Source organism: Heptranchias perlo, chromosome 12 (assembly GCF_035084215.1).
Source record: "Heptranchias perlo isolate sHepPer1 chromosome 12, sHepPer1.hap1, whole genome shotgun sequence".
NCBI classification, from domain to species: Eukaryota; Metazoa; Chordata; class Chondrichthyes; order Hexanchiformes; family Hexanchidae; genus Heptranchias; species Heptranchias perlo.
Genome location: NC_090336.1, coordinates 36662604 through 36683384, shown reverse-complemented (window position 1 = coordinate 36683384; position 20781 = coordinate 36662604). Strand labels below are relative to the sequence as shown.

The 20781-nt window shown below is 40.4% G+C and overlaps 1 protein-coding gene and 1 long non-coding RNA gene across 4 annotated transcripts in view; one reads left to right on the top strand and one right to left on the bottom strand.

Annotated features, from left to right (window-relative positions):
- sbf2 (SET binding factor 2) overlaps window positions 1-20781 on the top strand; it is a 571743-nt gene that overhangs the window by 364133 nt on the left and 186829 nt on the right. For both annotated transcript variants that reach the window (XM_067993979.1, XM_067993978.1), the window contains exon 16: window positions 14166-14315. In XM_067993979.1, coding sequence (XP_067850080.1) covers window positions 14166-14315 — 150 coding nt within the window. The remainder of the gene's footprint in view (window positions 1-14165; window positions 14316-20781) is intronic.
- Window positions 37-20781, bottom strand: part of LOC137327966 (uncharacterized) — a 59407-nt gene continuing 38662 nt past the window's right edge. For both annotated transcript variants that reach the window (XR_010964578.1, XR_010964577.1), the window contains exons 2-4: window positions 14467-14591; window positions 8942-9006; window positions 37-1681 (exon numbers count right to left, since the gene is read on the bottom strand). This is a non-coding gene — a long non-coding RNA (uncharacterized lncRNA). The remainder of the gene's footprint in view (window positions 1682-8941; window positions 9007-14466; window positions 14592-20781) is intronic.

The following is a 20781-nucleotide window of genomic DNA, read 5'->3' as shown; positions in this document are numbered from 1 at the left end:
TGTAGCTCTATTGCAGCTTAGTCTTACTATTCAGCCTTTGTATTTTTTTATCAAAAAGTTCAATTTTATACCAAGTCCTAGATTGAAAGAAGGAACCAACTGCAGAAAGATTTTTCCTTTAACTAATCACTATTGTAACTTCCAGTGCTTTGCACCAATCGCAATTTTGTTTTACCATACATTTTTTTCACAGAAAGTGATGCACATTCTTTTGTTGTCAAGCCAAAAAGTAGCTCTCCCTCTTAAGACCACAACAAAAAATTATTGCAGAAATATGAAGAGTTATTGTTTCAGGTTTAATGCAAAGGCAAATGTTTCCTTTCCTGTTTTATCTTGAGTAAACAACATACAGTGGTGAAGAGAAACATCAGCTCAAGCCCCTTCCAGCGACTTGAGCACATAATCTCGGCTGAGAATTCGGTGCTGTCTTTTGGAGCAGACCTTAAACCGAGGCCCCATCTGCTTATTCAAATAGATATAAAAGATCCTAAGGCACTGAAAGAAAAGCAGAGACATTCTCTTGGTATCCTGGTGAACATTTATTTGGTCATCTGTCAGATTGCTATTTGTGGAATCTTGCTGTGCACAAATCAGATGCCAAGTTTGCCTACATAAAAACAGTCACCACATTTGAAAAGTAATTCATTGGCTGTGAAGCACTTTGGAATGTTATGAGGACGTGAAAGGCATTTTATAAATACAAGCATTTTCTTTCTTTAATGATTGCGGTTATAAAATTTTACAGTTTGTTTTACTGTTTTTCTAGCCTGGCTAGATCCCATACGTAAAATGAGGCAAAAGTGTCAAGGGAAAAAATAATTTTGCATTATGCATTGTGCCTGGCAAGTTTGGCATTGATCTACAACTGTACAAGTATTTCCTTCAGCATATTAATCAAGCCTAAAATGGAATCCAAATCGCATAAGAAAGGAATGCAGTTTAGTCAAAAGTCCTTTCACAAGGTCATGTATGTGTTAATGAGTTTTTATAACTAGGCTTATCCCAAATACTGGTGCAATATAATATTTTTCTACCACTGAATAGCCATCCACGTTCAGCCTCATACAATAAATCTCACTGCATTATTGAAGAAAGCACCAGTTGGACAATGTTAAGTAATAAGATGGAAATTTTTTTTTATTATTCATTCATGGGATGTGGGCGTCGCTGGCAAGGCCAGCATTTATTACCTAATTATTACCCTAATTGTCCTTGAGAAGGTGATGGTGAGCCGCCTTCTTGAACTGCCGCAGTCCATGTGGCGAAGGTTCTCCCACAGTGCTATTAGGTAAGGAGTTCCAGGATTTTGACCTAGCGACGATGAAGGAACGGTGATATATTTCCAAGTCAGGTTGGTATATGATTTGGGGGGAAACGTGCAGGTGGTGTTGTTCCCATGTAGCTGCTGCCCTTGTCCTTCTAGGTGGTAGAAGACGCGGGTTTGGGAGGTGCTGTCGAAGAAGCCTTGGCGAGTTGCTGCAGTGCATCTTGTAGATGGTACACACTGCAGTCACGGTGTACTGGTGGTGGAGGGAGTGAATGTTTAAGGTGGTGAATGGGGTGCCAATCAAGCAATCTGCTTTGCCCTGAATGGTGTCGAGTTTCTTGAGTGTTGTTGGAGCTGCACTCATCCAGGCAAGTGGAGTGTATTCCAGAGTATGGAGATAGGATCACTACCCACCTGGGAGCACACGAGAAGTCAAGGATGAGAAAAGGTCATTCAGCCCATCATAGCTCATGTCTCTTGTACCCCAACTCTTCCATCTACCAGCATCATGCTTACCAGCAGCCCTGTACTAGATGTGCATTGCTGTTGACACTAATTTGTCAACTTAGCTCAGCTGGTAGCATTCTTCCCTCTGAGTCATTGGAACAGGATTAGGCCATTTAGCCCCTCGTGTCTATTCTGCCATTCAGTTAGATCATGGCTGATCTGTACCTCAACTCTATTTACCCGCCTTTTGCTCCATATCCCTTGAAATCCTTATGGAACAAAAATCTATGTCAGTCGTGAAAGCTTCACTTAACCCAGTCAAAAGATTGTGGCTTTAAGTTCCACTACAGACTTGAGAACATAAAATAGACTGGTACTCCAGTAGATTACTGAGGGAATGCTGCATCATTGGAGATGCTATCCTGTGGATGGGCTATTAAACTGAGGCCCTGACTTTCTCTCTTCTAGTGGTCCAGGTGGGTGTTAAATGTTCCATAGCAGTATTTCAAGAGCAGAGTTCTCTTCCAGTGTCCTTCCTTAACCGAAAAAACAGATTAACTGCTCTTTCATCTCATTCCTGTTTGTCGAATTTTCTGTGTGCAAAATGCATGTTATGTTTGCTTATATGACAAGTCACTGCATTTCAAAATAATTAATTATATTTGAAGTGCTTTGAGACATTTATGAGAGATTTGACAGGTGCTAAAGAAATGTAAATCTTATTTTCCTCCATGAACATTTCAAGTCCAACAGCTCTAACATGGTTTATTGACGAGGGAGGAGCCCATAGAAGGAAGTGAAGCACCTGTGACAAAAATGAAGCATCTTTTTCTAAGGTTTAGCTAGGTATTGGCTGCTTTAATTTTGTCATGGAACATAAGGGGTTAAAAACTAGCTTCACTCACAGAAATCATGCTCCAGCTTAACTCAACACATTGTTTTAATGATTAATCGATTCATCACTGGGCAGTTGCTTGAGAGAAATGCCACCATTTTCAAAGGTGTTCTTTTCAAATCAGAGACTCTTATTTGGGGCTTTCAAAGAGATAACATTGACATTGATCTTCATAGTAAACCTGGCTGGAGCTTCCAAAGTTTTTTAGCCAAACCAGATATTTGGTAGTTGGTGAGAAAAAAAAGAACAGATATGTATAAACTTAAATTAATTCTAATATAGCTTAGCATTAAAAGTTATATCAGGGCAAGTTAAAACACCTTATAGGAGATAGGGATAAGGCCCCACCTATGAGAGTAGACCGAAATACAAAAATATGTTGGGGGAAAAAAGGGTAAAAGGTGTAATAGCATCTTCACTGCATGCGGAAACTCCACTGATTTTCCTCACTTTGGGTAAGTGTTCAACAATTTATTGCCAGTAACAATACCAAAATGATAATCTGATAATACTGTGAAAGCATCCAAGATCTATTCTCCAAATAATGTTTTACTGATTTCCCACTCCAACCAACTGTCTGGGACAAAGCAACAAATTTATATAAATTAACTTGACCAGCACTCACTATTGCAGTCAAGAATAGGAAAATTATACAAAATCTCCAAAAAATACATTCCAATCCGAGTATACCAATACCACAACAGATATTGAATAACTTGATTGATCTCTTTGATGAAGTTACGGAGAGGGTTGATGAGGTTAGTGCGGTTGATGTTGTGTATATGGACTTTCAAAAGGCATTTGACAAAGTACCACATAATAAACTTGTTAGCAAAATTAAAGCCCATGGGATTGAAGGACAGTGGCAGGGGACAGAAAGCAGAGAGTAGTGGTGAACGGTCGTTTTTCAGACTGGAGGGATGTATATAGTGGTATTCCCCAGGGGTCAGTATTAGGACCACTGCTTTTTTTGATATATATTAATGACTTGGACCTGAAAACATAGAAAATAGGAGCAGGAGTAAGCCATTCGGCACTTCGAGCCTGCTCCGCCATTCAATATGATCATGGCTGATCCTCTATCTCAATACCATATTCCTACTCTCTCCCCATACCCCTTGATGCCTTTTGTGTCTAGAAATCTATCTAGCTCCTTCTTAAATATATTCAGTGACTTGGCCTCCACAGCCTTCTGTGGTAGAGAATTCCACAGGTTCACCACCCTCTGAGTGAAGAAATTTCTCCTCATCTCAGTCCTAAATGTCCTACCCCGTATCCTGAGACAGTGACCCCTCGTTCTGGACCCCCCCCACCCCTGCCAGGGGAAACATCCTCCCTGCACCCAGTCTGTCTAGCCTATCAGAATTTTATATGTTTCAATGAGAACCCCTCTCATTCTTCTAAACTCGAGTGAATACAGGTCGAGTCGACCCAATCTCTCCTCATACGACAGTCCTGCCATCCCAGGAATCAGTCTGGTGAACCTTCACTGCGCTCCCTCTATGGCAAGTATATCCTTTCTTAGGTAAGGAGACCAAAACTGCACACAATACACCAAGGCATATAATTTCAAAGTTTGCAGATGACACAAAACTCAGAAATGTAGTAAACAATGTGGAGGATAGTAACAGACTTCAGAAGGACAAAGACAGACTTGTGAAATGGGCAGACATATGGCAGATGAAATTTAATGCTGAAAAGTGTGAAGTGATTCATTTTGGTAGGAAGAATGAGGAGAGGCAATATAAGCTAAATGGTACAATTTTAAAGGGAGTGCAAGAACAGGGAGACCTGGGGATTTTTGTGCACAAATCCTTGAAATCCAAGAAGGCTGTCATAAAAGCATATGGGATCCTGGACTTTATTAATAGAGGGACAGAGTACAAAAGTAAGTTTGTTATGCTAAACTTTTATAAAACACTGGTTAGGCCTCAGCTGGAGTATTGTGTTCAATTCTGGGCACCACACTTTAGGAAAGATGTCAAGGCCTTAGAGAGGGTGCCGAAGAGATTTACTAGAATGGTACCAGGGATGAGGGACTTTAGTTATGGGGAGAGACTGGAGAAGCTGGGGTTGTTCTCCTTGGAACAGAGAAGTTCAAAGGGAAATTTGAAAGATGTATTCAAAATCATGAACGGTTTTAATAGAGTAAATAAGGAAATACTGTTTCCAGTGGCAGAAGGGTCAGTAACCAGAGGTCACAGATTTACAGTGATCGGCAAAAGAGCCAGGGGCGACATGAGGAAACATGTTTTTACACAGCGAGTTGCAATGATCTGGAATGCACTGCCTGAAAGGGTGGTGGAAGCAGATTCAATATTAACACTCAAAAGAGATTTGGATAAATATGTGAAGGGAAAAAATTTACAGGGCTATGGTACTAATTGGATAGCTCTTTCAAAGACCTGGCACGATGGGCCAAATGGCCGCCTCCTTTGCTGTTCCATACTATGATACCAAGTCCAGAACATGATTAATAAGTCACCACATGAGGGATTAGTTTAAATGGCTCTACAGCCATTTGTTTTTTTAAGTTAGCTATAAAACATGTTACATATTTTTAAATAATCTAACAGCATGCACATAGCCAACTTTGCCTGAGGATTACTTTACAGTTCAGGCCTATGTCAGCACAAATAATTTCTTCAAAATTATCGATCAAATTCAACTATGATCACCAATATGAAACTGTAACACAAAATTCTATCAACAATTTGTATTTTAGGCACCACAGAAAGTTCAGTGTGCAATATGTCGAACATCTTGCTGTACAATATGTCCACCTATGCCCTGTATAGACAATTGCTGAATTATTAATTAGTTGTATTAGTCTGAAAGGAGAGGTTAACTTAACTATCGGAGAAAAGAAACAATGTTTCTACAGTATCTGACATAACCATGAATAACAACAGCAACTGTAGTTCCCAATCATGTACTATTCAAGTCATTTCACTAAAGTAATTATGATTATATCCAGTGTTGACTTGTGAATCATAACTAGCCCATGAACTTTCAACCTTTCTACAAATAATATAATTTTATTTTGATAAAACAATGTACACTGGTGAAAAGAAACACACATCTCAAATAGAAAGCTGTAATTATAAAGTTTTGCAGTCTCTTCTACTACTTTGTTAGCCTGGCTATATGACGCGGTTTCTCACACAAAATGAGGCAAAATGTTGTGAACATAGGAACAGGAATAGGCCATTCAGCCCTTCCAGCCTGTTCTACCATTTAATTAGATTATGGCTGAACTGTATCTTAACTCCAACTACCCGCTTTGATTCCGTAACCCTTGATACCCTTACCTAACAAAAACCTATCAATCTCAGTTTTGTAATTTTTAATTGACCTAACAACAGTTTTTTGGGAGAGGGAATTCCAGATTTCCACTACCCTTCGTGTGAAGAAGTGCTTCCTGTCATCACCTTTGAATTGCCTAGCTCTAATTTTAAGGTTATTCCCTCTTGTTCTGGATTCACACACCAGAGGAAATAGTTTTTCTCTATCTACCCTATCAAATTCTTTAATCATCTTAAACACCTGAATTAGATCACCTCTTAATCTTCTATACTCAAGGGAATACAAGCCTAGTCTATGAACTCGTCCTTGTAATTTAACCCTTTTAGCCTGATATCATTCTGGAGAATCTGCGCTGCACCCCCTCCAAGGCCAATATATCCTTCCTGAGGTGGGGTCCCCAGAGCTGAACACAGCATTCCAGATGTAGTCTAACTAGAGCTTTATATAACATAACTTCTACCCCTTTGTATTCCAACCCACTTGAGATAAAGACCAACATTCCTTTTAAATTATTTTTGTACCTGTCCACCAGCTTCTAGTGATTTCTGTACATGCACCCCTAGGTCGTAGAATTATTTTGCATTATCCAATGTTAGACAGTGTCTAATGTCCTTGCATATAAGCATATTCTGCAGAATTTTAGCAAGCATTAATATTCCTCAAATTATCCTCAAGGGCTGGAAAAATGAGTGAAGAAATATGAAAGACCTGCTCCCACTGTTAGACATAAGACTTCTGTAGCCAGGACAAAGAGGAGGGGAAACAGAGAAACTATGCAGTCCTTTGTTAACGGTGAACCACAAAATAAAAACTGGATTTTATTTAATGGGTGAGAAGAAAAGCCTCAAATCCATGTATATACACCAAAACTCCGTAAGAGGGTACCACCCATGTTTTGTTTTTCCCTATTTGTAAAATTGTCCCACAATACAAATAGGGGGTAGTACCTCTGAACACGTAAACCTGGATTCTGACTCCAATTCTGAGCATAAATAAGGCAATAAAGTTTGAAGCAATCTGATTCAAATATAATTAGGAACAAAAACAGAAAATACTGCAAATGTAATTTGTAGTTTATTTTCTTTTTATCGTATATTTATGCATTGACCATTTCAAATTAATTGTTTATTACGGGTTAAATTAATGTACATGGCTTGATAAGTCAGAACTATGGTAGCTTCACCAGGTACAACCCATTCAGATAAGCTAACCTTAAAAGTTAAATGAGGGGACAAACCTTAATATGCTCCAAGATATCCTGTCTCACCTCATGCAACCTTGTTGACTTACAAAAAACAGACTTCCTGCACCTGTTCTCCTCCCCACGTCACCTTCCCATGCGAGCGCAGGAGATGCAGCACCTGCCCTTTCACCACCTCCCTTCCACCACCTCCCTTCCCACCATCCACTGCCCCGAACACTCCTTCCAGATGAAACAGCGATTTATTTGTACTTCTTTCAATTTAGTATACTATTTTCGCTGCTCACAATGTGGTCTCTACATTGGGTAGACCGGATGCAGATTGGATGATTGCTTTACTGAATACCTCTGCTCAGTCCGCAAGTGTGACCCTGACCTGCCGGTCGCTTGCCATTTTAATTCCCCGTCCCATTCCCACTCTGACCTCTCTGTCCTCGGCCTCTTACACTGTTCCAATGAAGCTCAACGGTAGCTTGAGGAACAGCACCTCATCTTTCGATTAGGCTCTTTACAATCTTCTGGACTCAACATTGATTTCAATAACTTCAGATCATAACCACTGCTCCCAATTTTTCAGACAGCAGGTGCTGGTAATGGTTCTGCTGTTGCCATTTACAGCTCCTCTAGATCCATCTTTTGTTTCTTTACTTGTCCCATTACCACCCTCCTTGCACCATCATCCCTTTTGTCATTTAATCACTCCTGCCCTCAACCCTATCAGAGCCCTTCCCTTTTGTTCTTTCCTGCCCCCCCTTTCCGTGGCTCTGTACTTGCTTAAAAACTGTTTAATCTTCAACTTCTTTCAGTTCTGACAAAGGTTCATCGACCTGAAATGTTAACTGTGTTTCTTTCTCCACAGATGCTGCCTGACTTGCTGAGTATTTCCAGCATTTTCTGTTTTTATTTCAGACTTCCTAAAATTCATTTGACCTACCGTACAACTTTCCAACAGACATTTTCAGTGGCTCAACCAACCTGTTCACTGCAGGATTCCAGTGAGCCTCAGTCAAAGCACTTCACTTCAGCAGTTACCTCCCACTCTTGTAAAGTAAATACTGTGATTTGATTCACAAATAGGCTGATTGTAACTTTAATAAAAACAGAAAATGCTGGAAATACTCAGCAGGTCTGACAGCATCTGTGGAGAGAAGGAAGGTATGTTAACGTTTCAGGTCAATGACTTTTAAGTGGCCCAATTCTTTAATTCTTTAAAGGACTGATGCTGCTGATTACACAAGCATCCCTGCAGAATATTCCATATACAGGGAGCATATAGCCTGTACCACCAAATCCAATGAGATCAGGCTGCCATTCTGAAATCACGGATGGATTTTGTCTCAGATTGGGGAAATGGCCCTATATTTTCCGCACTCATTGCTTAAAAAGAATATTGAAGATAAGATGGCAAGACTTGATTAAGAATGTTGTCATGCTGTGCCAGACAGAGCAAGCCAGTCAGCAGGAGAGAAAGAAGGCTTAGCTGTCTGGGGACTTCATGAGGAAGCCACTTAAAAGGATTCCAAAGCAGGTGCTGGACTAGAAGCTGGAGGAGAAGTCGACATCTAGTTTGGAGAAAAAAATTGGAATTTATGAATACCGCCTAGAACAAATTTATAGGCCCAGCAGCGAACAAGGTCACCTGACATTAGTGGGTTATCTCATCTGTTGCTTGGCATGAAAATATATAAGTTTGAATAAGTAAGATATTATGTTCTGGAAGAGATGGGTAATCCTAACAGGGAGAGAAAAGTGGCAGGTGAATTTTTGTCCTGGTAACTTTGCACTTAATTGCTCATTACAAAGCTGCATTAGCATTACTACTGACCTGAGAGGAGTTCACCTGGCTTCACCCTGAGCTGGATTATGGTGTATGGTAGGAGGGAAGGAAACCTTTTTTTAAAAAAAAATTATAATCTTTTACAAAGTAATACTCAGGTAAAAAGTCTTATTAATATGTTCTTTTCAAGTGACTATTAACTTGCATACAAATATTTTTAGTTAACTTCCTTAAATAAAATATCAACTTCTCACTTCAGTGTTTTTGTCCTGTAATTTTGAATACATTATAACTTTTGAATTATAAAATTAGTGGATTGCTTTCATTTTAGCAATTTGTGATAACATTTGTATAGATATTATCAGTATGACTTGCTGCTAGTCATTTTAGGAAAAGAGGCAAAAGTGCACTCTACCCATGAATTCCATTTGTTGTCTTTGGCCTTGTTGTCGTCCTCATTTTGAGATCTGGCCAGTTGCGTGACTTTTTTTTTGTTGGGATTTAGTAGTTCCATGAAGTTGGTTTTCAGGCATGCTTCTCCATAGTGTAATGAAATGTGGTGGAGCGAATGCCAGAAACATGTTAAAAATGTTATGATTACCAAAAAGCAGATCTGGGCTGTCATTTCACTCTATAATTCATATCAGATTTAAAGAATATTTGAACTTTTGTAGATCATGGTGGCATTTTTTCACCATCATAAAATATGACACACTTCACATTTTTTTCTGTTCTTAGTTTGTAATCTCCTTGGTAATGTTCATTGTTTAATGTGATAGAAAATGGTTTCTTGAATAGCTGTACACAAAGAAAGTTTCTTGACCCAACCCCGTGTTAACCTTTATGTAAGCCCCTCAATAACTTTGGCAGGCCACCTTGACGGCTCAGCAAGTTTATCCAGTGTATAGGCCAGCCAAATAGACGAGCAAAAATCCCAGTACTATGCTCAGTTAGCTGTTCTCAGAAGGGGCAGCTGCAGGATTGCTATAATTTGCCTAAATGCCCTTTGGTTAGAGTGGGGAATATCAGCCATTTGGTAACTCCTGCTGGAAGTATGTGTGGACATCAGATGAGGATAGGATCGGGCAGTGATGCCCCCGTTGTAAATAGCCTACTGACACTCATGATCAGGCCTCACACATGAATAATGCCTATTTGACCCTGAGCTGAGCTTCCGAACCCACATCCGCTCCATCACCAAGACTGCCTACTTCCACCTCTGTAATATCGTCCGTCTCCGCCCTTGCCTCAGCAAATCTGCTGCTGAAACCCCCATGCTTTTGTTAACTCCAGACAGGACTATACCAATGCTCTCCTGGCTGGCCTCCCATCTTCCACCCTACGTAAACTTGAGATCATCCAAAACTCTGCTGCCCGTATCCAAACTTGCGCTGAGTCCTGCTCAACCATCACCCCTATGCTCGTTGACCTACATTGGCTCCTGTTCCAGCAATGCCTCAAATTTATAATTCTCATCCTTGTGTTCAAATCCCTCCACGGCCTCACCCCTCCCTCTCTCTGTAACCTCCTCCAGCCCTACAACCTTCCAAAAAATCTGCGTTCCTCCAATTCTGGCCTCTTGTGCACCCCGATTTCCTTTGCTCCACTGTTGGCGGCCATGGCTTCAGCTGTCTAGGCCCTGAGCTCTGGAATTCCCTTCCTAAACCTCTCCGCCTCTCTCCCTCTCTTCTCCTTTAAGAAGCTCCTTAAAACCTTCCTCTTTGACCAAGCTTTTTGTCACATGTTCTAATATCTCCTTATGTGGCTAGGTGTCAAATTTTGTCTGATAACGCTCCTGTGAATGTGTTGGGATGTTTTACTACATTAAAGACTGTGTATAAATGCAAGTTGTTGTTGTTGGCTGATGTACTGAAGTATGACTGACGCCTACGAAACTCTACCCCAGTGGGGAGGGGAGAGAAAATCGCCAAGCAGAAACAAATAACAATCCGAATCCTAGCTGTTGCTTTGTATAAGTAATCTAGGGTTGATTGAAGAAGAGGACTTGGCTGGCTGAAGTTATTTTTATCACAAGTTTATTTCATTCTTGCATTAAACATGTCTTGGGACTTCAAGTTAAAGATTACTTGGAATACAGTTGATAGATTTGACTGATACCAGATTTATCTCCTTTCTAAAAGCCTAATTTTTTTTAAAAAGTAACTCTTTCTTGTCTATTTCTTACACTATTATTTTGAGGCTGAAAGTGTTTTGAATCAACAGATTAAAGAGACTGCAGAATATAATAGTCAGTTAAGTTGTTGGTGAGCGTCACCATTAGTATCTCTTTTTAGCACCAGATCTTTTGCAAAGATTACATAGAATTAAATAGAATGTACAGCACAGAAACAGGCCAATCGGCCCAACAGGTCCATGCCGGTCTTTATGCTCCACACCAGCGTCCTCCCACCCTTCTTCATCTAACCCCATCAATATATCCTTCTATTCCTCGTGTGTTTATCTAGCTTCACCTTAAATGCATCCATGTGAGTCATCCCAACTACCGCTTATGATAGCGAGTTCTACATTCTAACCTCTCTCTCGGTAAGGGAGTTTCTCCTGAATTCCCTATTGGATTTATTTAGTGACTATCTTATATTTATGGCCCTTAGTTCCGGTCTTCCCCGCAAGTGGAAACATCTTCTCTACATCTACCCTATCAAACCCTTTCATAATCTTAAAGACCTCTATCAGGTCTCCCCCTGTCTCTTTTCTAGAGAAAAGAGCCCCAGCCTGTTCAATCTTTCCTGATAGGTATAACCTCGCAATTCATCCTCGTAAATCTTTTTTGCACCTTCTCCAATGCCTCTATATCCTTTTTATGCTATGGAGACCAGAACTGTTCACAGTACTCCAAGTGTGGTCTAACCAAGGTTCTGTACAAGTTTTAACATAACTTGTCTGCTTTTCAAGTCTATCCCTCTAGAAATGAACCCCAGTACTTTGCTTTTTTTATGGCCTTATTAACCTTTGTCGCTACTTTGTGATTTGTGTATCTGTACCCCCAGATCCCTCTGACCCTCTACCCCATTTAGATATTACTCTAATAATCTTTTAGTATTGTTTTTTCTCTTTTTTTAAATGTGAGCGATTATGACTTAATAAGGGGTAAGTTACTAGGCCCAAAAGAGATAAAGTGACGTTAGTACTGATGTAATGGCTCAGCATTGCTTTTTCGAAGAGAAAAATCTGCAAGCTAATATATTCTGATACCAACAATCACTAACGCACTGAAATTGATATCTTTATAAAGGAGTACTAATAACAATGCTACCTGGTATAGCTGAAATCCTATTTTCCTAGTTGATGATCAGTATTGTAAAAAAACATCTTTTTAAAACTATGGGCCAGAATTTGCTGTCAAAATAACGGTGGAGCTAATGGCGCTTGCCGTTATTTACGCGTAAATGGTACAGCAACTTCAGGCGAGGAGCAGATGTGCGGTTAAATGCAAATATCCAAAAGTTGCTGTCCCAGTTGCGCCGCGGTGCCGTTAGCTTCGCGAAAGCGTCACGTAAAGGCCATTTTGTTGTCTGCCCATCATTAAAATGCAATGAATGCCATGAAGTACAGTAGATATGAACTAAACCTGCTGCAGATATTTAGGGCTAGTAATTAGTAACGTAAGTACCCTTTTAATGATGTGTTAATTGTTAATTACTGCCAATCAACCGCTCTTGTACTGAAAATGAACTATTTTAAGTGTGGCATCTCATTCCTTCAGGTTTTGAATTTTTCGGGGTGATTTTAAAAATGTTAAATTTTAAAGTTTTACATTTTTGTTACTTTTCCTTTCTGTTTCTTTTTTCTCTCTCTCAATCCAATTTTTCTTTCCCTCTCTTTATTTCTCTTTCTGTACTTGATTTGACATTGAATTCGCCCCCTTTAATTCACCCTTCTCAGTCCTTCCTGTGTTTATTTTCTAATCCTTGTTAAGGAGATAACCTGTTGGTTGCCCTGTTCACTCAGGTCCCAGATGTCCTGTTTCCCTCGCTGCTCTGTTATCAGCTCGCACTTTCAGCAACTTTGTGGATAACATTTTTTTGAGCTGAAGGGTGCAGGGGCAAGCTTAACTAATGGCAGACACCATTAGATGCCCTGCTACTGCCAATTCTGGCCCTGTATATGCTTAAGAATTTATCTTTCTTAACATGTAAGTAATAGGCACAGATTAAATGTTGACATAACAAATATATTGTTCAGAATCCCAAATCACTCACTGCATTTTCCATAGTATTCTTTTAATGCTATGCCCCCATCTTCATTAACATTGTAAACTGTATCTAATGCTCTCTTGTACTACAGGTTGCCACAGACAAGAGCACTGACTTCTCAGCTTGCTATTGCAGACTAGCAATTCAATTTCAGTATTTTGAGTCTGAATAAATCATTTCCTGTCATCAGGGAATGTCCCAGACAGACTGGTAAAATGCAAATTGCATTTGTGCAATTGATTTGAAATCCTTTTTCTGAATTCTAAGCTACTGTACTTCTATCACTCTCGTCCCATTGTTGCTGAATGCTCTCTGCAGTATAAATGGGGTAATTCAACAACAAGGGGGATTGGGTTACTTATGTACCGTATTTTTAAGGACCGTATTTTTTTAATAGCATTTTGTTTTCCACAATAGTTAAGCACTTGTGGATATTAATGTTTAGGGTGACTGAATAGGGTTGAGTTCTCAAGGATACTTCCGGTGAGAAGCAGTGCTTGCAGAGAATGCTGGTCAGGAGACCTGCAGTCCTTGATTTTCTGTCTATTTAAATTAATGAGATTGTGATGATCCCCAAATGCCTAGCTCAGATGACCAACACTCTGCTACGAGCTATGCTCCTTACTGAGATTTTCCAATCATCAGGGAATTGGCCTTATCAAGTCGTAAATCCATTTTCATTGCATGGGATTCTAGGATTTTTTTTTACTGATGCTTTGGGAATTGCATTTTGCAATTACAACCATTTATCTGAGATCCACAAAAAACAGTGACTTGATACTACGCAGCAGATCAATTAATACTTAGCGTACCATCTCACAGAAAAGTAACCCAGAAAGGATTCCGGAGTTCAATTTGAAAAATTGTTAAGTTTTATGACCACTTGATGTATGGGCAGAGTCCGTATAAATAATCTATTGCTGTTTGAAATAAAATCCTCTAGTAGTGACAAGTTTATGGCATTATAATGGTAAAATGTCCATTCACAGCTGTCTTAAATACTTTTAAGGATTTTGTTATAAAGCTTACATTTCCAATTATTATGTTTCCTTTGCTAGACCCTTCCAGCTGCATTGCGTGCCCTGAAGGGTCGGGTAGCTCGGCAGTGCCTCATACAGGAGCTAAGTCTACATGTTCAACAAAATCGGGCAATACTGGATCACCAACAATTTGACTACACAGTCAGAATGATGAACTGTGCATTACAGGTAAAGTATTCTGTTAATTGTTTTCTTATAATGAGAAAATATTCTGGCATTTTTTTTTCAATAGTCTTATAAAGAAAAGGAATTGTACCAAGTAACATGTTTCTTCAATTTGTAATATAGAACAAGAATACTTAACATAAAATGTGCTCACCTTCCCATAATGGAGCCACATAATCTTGATCACGTACAAACATGTACTCAGTCGATATTGCTTGTACAATGTTTTTTTTTAAAACTTTTACTCAGTATTTCATGCACAGGCTCGGCATTGCATTTCTGTTGGAAGATATTTAAATGGTATAAATGCCATGTGGTATTTTTAAACATGTACTAGTCGATCTCCCATGGCTTTACACGCTGAGTCAAGACCAAGTCCATCGTTCAGGTCAAGCAGGTTATAAAACGGTGGGATAAGTGGATCCAGGTGAGAGAGGGGAATCAGGAGGGGAGAAGAGAGGAGGGTAGTGGGGGGTGGGGATGTGAATGGGGAAGAGAATGGGACAAATGGTGGAAGAGGAGGGAGCCAGATGGAAGGAGAGCTGGAGGAGAAGGAGCAACAGAAGACAATGAAGGGGTGATGACACCCAGCTCTACCTCACCACCACCTGCTTTGACCTTGCCACTGTCTCTTGTTTGTCACACTGCCCAACATCCAGTACTGGATGAGCAAAAATTTCTTCCAACTAAATATTGGGAAGACCGAAGCCCGTGTCTTCGGTTCCTGCCACAAACTCTGTTCCCTAGCCACTGACTCCAGCCCTCTACCTGGCCACTATCTGAGGCTGAACCAGACCGTTCGTGACCTTGGCGTCCTATTTGACCCTGAGATGAGCTTCCGACCACATATCCGCTCCATCACCAAGGCCCCCTACTTCCACCATGCCTTTTTTACCTCTAGACTTGACTATATTCTTATGCTCTCCTGGCCGACCTCCCATCTTCTACGCCCCATAAGCTTGAGCTCATCTAAAACTCTGCTGCCCGTATCCTAACTAGCACCAAGCCCTGTTCACCCATCACCCCTGTGCTCGCTGACCTACATTGGCTCCCGGTCTGGGAATGCCTCGATTTAAAAAAAATTCTCATCTGTGGTTTCAAATCTCTCTATGGCCTCGCCCCTCCCTATCTCTGTAACCTCCAAGCCTACAACCCTCCGAGATCTCTGCACTCCTCCAATTCTTATCTCTTGCGCATCCCTGATCGGCGGCCGTGCCTTCAGCTGCCTAAGCTCTGGAATTCCCTCCCAAAACCTCTCCGCCTCTACCTCTCTCACCTCCTTTAAGATGCTCCTTAAAACCTACCTCTTTGACCTGTCCTAACTTCTCCATATGTGGCTTAGTGTCAAATTTGGTTTGAAAACGCTTCCGTGAAACGCCTTGGGACGTTTTACTATGTTAAAGGCGCGATATAAGTGCGAGTTGTTGTTGTTGTATGGCATTGGGCCAGGGTTATTTTCTTCGGCGCGGTGGGTGGGAGGGGGAGGAGGTGGAGATGGACAGAGAGCGGGAAGGGAAGAAGAGGAGGGGAGCAGGGCATGTTGGAGGAGGTGGGAGGGGAAGCCCTACTTGGCACTGAGCTAGGGTTACTTTTCTTCTCAGTGGGAAGGGGGAGCTTTACTGGGCCAGGCCCAATTCCAGGTATGTATATACCATGCAGAGTTGTGTGCTGAAGATTGCTGAGCGGGAAAAGGACCTCAGGGTTATCGTGCACAAGTCATTGAACGTCCATAACCAAGCAATGAGGCTACTGCAAAAGCAAATAGGATGTATTGCCAGGAGAATTAAATATAAAGCTAGAAAGGTAATCCTTTCTCTGTAAAAGGCCTTGTACAGACCACATCTAGAATACTGTGTCTGGTTTTGGTCCCCTCAAATGGTGGGGGATCTAGAAACCCAGTAAAAAGTTCAGAGAATGGCCACTGGATTAATGCCTCGTTTAAAGACACCAGCAATGAGGATTGTCTAAGAGAGCTGGGACTTCTTACTTTAGAAAAGCATATAGATTTTCGGGAGATTTGATTGAAGTCTTTAAAATAATGAAAGGATTAGAGTCAGTCTAAGTATGAACAGTTCTGGTCTCCATATTAAAAAAAGGATGTAGAGGCACTGGAAAATATGCAAAAAAGATTTACTAGATGATACCAGAACTGAAAGGTTATACCTATCAGGAAAGACTGAACAGGCTGAGGGTCTTTAGAAAAGAGGAGACTGAGGGGTGACCTGATAGAGGGCTTTACATTTATGAAAGGGTTTGATCAGGTAGATGTAGAGAAGATGTTTCCACTTGCGTGGAGACCAGAACTGGGGGCCATAAATATAAGATAGTCACTAATAAATCCAATAGGGAATTCAGGAGAAACTTCTTTACCCAGAAAGCGGTTAGAATGTAGAACTCGCTATCACAAGGAGTAGTTGAGGCGACTAGCATAGATGCATTTAAGGGGAAGCTAGATAAATACATGAGGGAGAAATGAATAGAAGTATAGTTAATATGGTTATAGAATCATAGGTTACAGCACGGAAGGAGGCCATTCGGCCCATTGAGTCCGCGCCAGCTCTATGCAAGAGCAATCCAGCTAGTCCCACTCCCCCACCCTTTCCCCGTAGCCCTGCAAATTTGTTCCTTTCAAGTACTTATCCAGTTCCCTTTTGAAGGCCATGATTGAATCTGCCCCCACCACCCCCTCGGGCAGTGATTTCAGATCCTAACCACTCGCTGTGTAAAAAAAAAAAGATTTTCCTTATGTCACCTTTGGTTCTTTTGCCAATCACCTTAAATCTATGTTCTCTGGTCCCTTCCGCCAATGGGAACAGTTTCTCTCTATCTACTCTGTCTAGACCCTTCATGATTTTGAATACCTCTATCAAATCTCCTCGCCACCTTCTCTGTTCCAAGGAGAACAACCCCACCTTCTCCAGTCTATCCATGTAACTAAAGTCCCTCATCCCTGGAATCATTCCAGTAAATCTCTTCTGCACCCTCTCTAAGGCCTTCACATCTTTCCTAAAGTGCGGTGCCCAGAACTGGATACAATACTCCAGTTATGGCCGAACCAGTGTTTTATCAAGGTTCACCATGACTTCCATACTTTTGTACTCTATGCCTCTATTTATAAAGCCCAGGATCCCGAATGCTTTTCAACCATTTTTTCAACCTGCCCTGCCACCTTCAATGATTTGTGCACATATACTGCCAGATCTCTCTGTTCCTGTACTCCTTTTATGGGTTAGATGAAGAAGGGTGGGAAAAGGCTGGTGTGGAGCATAAACACTGGCAGGGACCTGTTGGGCCAAATGGCCTGTTTCTGTGCTGTACATTCTATGTGATTCTATAGATAGACTATGTGAACTGGATAGGTTAGAGAGGACCAGGGGGCATAAGTATGTTATAAACGCAAAGAACTAAGTTAGATGCTAGGAAGTATTTCTTATCATAGAAAGTTGTCGACCTCTAGAATAAGTTGCCAGCAAGTATTCAAAAAGGAGCTAGACGAGTTCCTGAGAGTGGCTAATATATCTACATTTAGAAGACAAGTTGGTTCTCGGGAGTTGTCACCAAATCACCATTTCTGCTGGAGGCTGCTTGATTGTGTTTGGAGATCAAAGAGGCACTTCCCCTAAATTGCCTAAGGTATTCCCCCACGTTTCTTGCCTTTCTCAGAAGGTTGCACGACTTCATTGGGGGTTGGGGGAGGGAGACGGAATGGAGATGATGGTGTGCAGAAGTTACACTATGCCCGGATGGAATGGGCTTGATGAATCAACTGGTCTTTACCTGTCCTCCTCCTTCATATGTCTGTCAGACTAGTGAGGACTTCAGTTAGCACTGAGTCGATCAATATGAACTGTTTATAAAATATGTAAAACAAACTGATAGAAATCAATCTTATACTCTACATTCTATACAGATAGTGTGTGTGTTTGATATATCTTTATATTGTAAAATTTCTTTGTTTCTGTGGTGACTATCATCTACTTTGGGACTGTTGAATTTGTCAGTTTTTTTCTTCCTGATTGGTTGTGTTTTCTCTGTGTTCTACATTGGTTAAGTCTCCTTATTTTTCCCTTTCTAATTGATTAGTTATTTTCTACTTTCATTATTCACCAATGTGAACCAGTTGCCAATAGGCAAATTTGGTACTGGAATGTATCCCGAACGGATTGGAGTACAACTTTGAGGAAATTATAATGACACATGGGTCACTAGGGTGGCCTATTCTGGAGTATGGGCTACAGTTTAAGTCACCCTCAAAAAGGACATAGATGCATTGGAAAAAGTACAAGGAAGAGTGATTCCAGGCTTAAGGGATCAAGACCTAAAGAAATATTCAGGTGACTGAGTCTATTTTCATTGGTAAAGACAACAAAGGACAGGAAATATGAGACAGATCTTTAGAACAATTAAATATAGATGTAAGAATAGCATTTAGCTTCAACAGTGAAAAATTCAAGGACGCTAATACAAAATTCAAGCCTTCAAGTGGAACAGACTGCTTTATTACCCAGTAAAATTATGTTGAGCATTGTTGTCCCTCGGCTAGCATTGTGACAGTTAATGGATTACTGCTCACTGGCACCATTGCACTTCTGGCCCAACTATCGTTCTGTGGTTTCCTGCCTTGACCTCAGACTTCAGCCCCCACTCTCTCCCGAAGCATGCTCCCTCTACCTCATTCCCTTGCACAAAAGCGGCAAGGCAAAATGCCCCAGCAACCCGTTGCCAAAGAGATAAGATAATTTCTGACGGTGTCAGAGATTTTGAACCCCAAGTAAGCTGGCAGTTCTGATAGGTGAGCAGAAAAACAGACCTACAGAGAAAGAGAGAGAGAAAAACAGAAATTGATAGGCAGACAGATGGTAAGAGTGGAATAGTGGCATCAAGATAAACACATACCTGATCTCAGCATTATTCTGATCCAGGCAGATAGTAAGAGATACAGAAAGGAGGAGACAGCGACAAGGGGAGACTTTCACTAAGGAGAAAATGAGAAAGAGTTGTAGACACATCAAGATCAGAGGTAACGAAAAAGGCTGTGATAAGTATGCTGAGAGAAAGAGTGGAAAATGAACAAAAAACTAGGAGCGTAAATCAGAAATAATTAGAGAATGGAAGACTCATAGAGAGATACTTACAAAAAGGGATAAACTCTATTTGTTTTATTTTGGATGTGAGCAATACCATGGGAGAGTTATATATGAGGTAACTTTATGTTTATATAACCAGAAAGGTTTTCACTTGAAAAGCAGAAAATGATGGAAATATACAGCAGGTCAATCAACATCTGAAAAGAGAAAAGACAGGTTAATGTTTTGGGTGGAAACCCATCGACAGATCTTTTTCTCTTTTCACATCTGACACACCTGCTGTGTATTTCCAGCATTTTCTATTTTCTATTTTCAGCATTTCCAATTTTTGTTCTTAATAATAAAGTTCAGACTTTAAACCTGTAGGAAATAAGGAATATATGGTAAATATTGTAATGTATATCTCAAATGTATTCATGAATAGATTGTGTGAAAATAGCAAATATAAAATACAAGGTGAACAATTGCAATAACAACACACATTAGTTTATAAATGCTTGTTGTTATTTTAAGGAGACTGATTGGACAGAGTCTGCTTTTTGCATCTTTTTTCCCCACTCTAGGGGTAAATGATCTGTTAAATTTCTTCAATCTGTGACAGAAACTGAAGCTGAGACCATACGCTGAGATTTGGGAAATGCTATGATTTATGATCTATATCTATGATTTGGTCGTAGATATGGTCAAAGCACAGAAGTGCTTTGACCATATCTATGACCAAATCATTTTTCTGCATTGTAGATTCATCCTAGTGCCTCCCCACCTGTTTTGAAACCTGTGCCCATATATGCCAACCTATAAAATTCAGAAAAACTGCTAAACAACTACAAAAAAAGTTCTCTCAGCCCTCAAAAGAGGATGTACAACTGAAAAATAGCCCTGAATAAGGGCCTTTGACCACAGCCACTGCTTCAAAGCAAGTGAACAAGTTAAATTCCTTTTTACTACATTAGATTTCAGGATCTTTCATTCGTGTTTTATAATTGAAATTGTTTTTCTGTGAATACTGAAACCTTTCTGTGGCATCTAACTCACTGACAGGAGTTTCAAAGCTCCTGAAGACAAAATAAAATTCCTGACTTAGATGCATCTCTCATGAGCAGTGTGAACTATTCACAATAGCCTGCTCAAGAGCAGACTGCAGAACGGCAACAGAATCAGGACACCCAGATATAGCAAATGCACTGAATATGCTACTCATGTCATTGTGTAACCATCACTGCAAATAACCAGTCACGGAACATCGAGCATTTACACATGCATTTAAACTCCATATACTTAGTGACTTCTGATTATTAAACTTTTACAGATCCTCAAAGTTGTCATTTTTGCTGACTAGTGGGGATGTCAGAAATGCGGGTTGTTCACACAAGGTCATAACC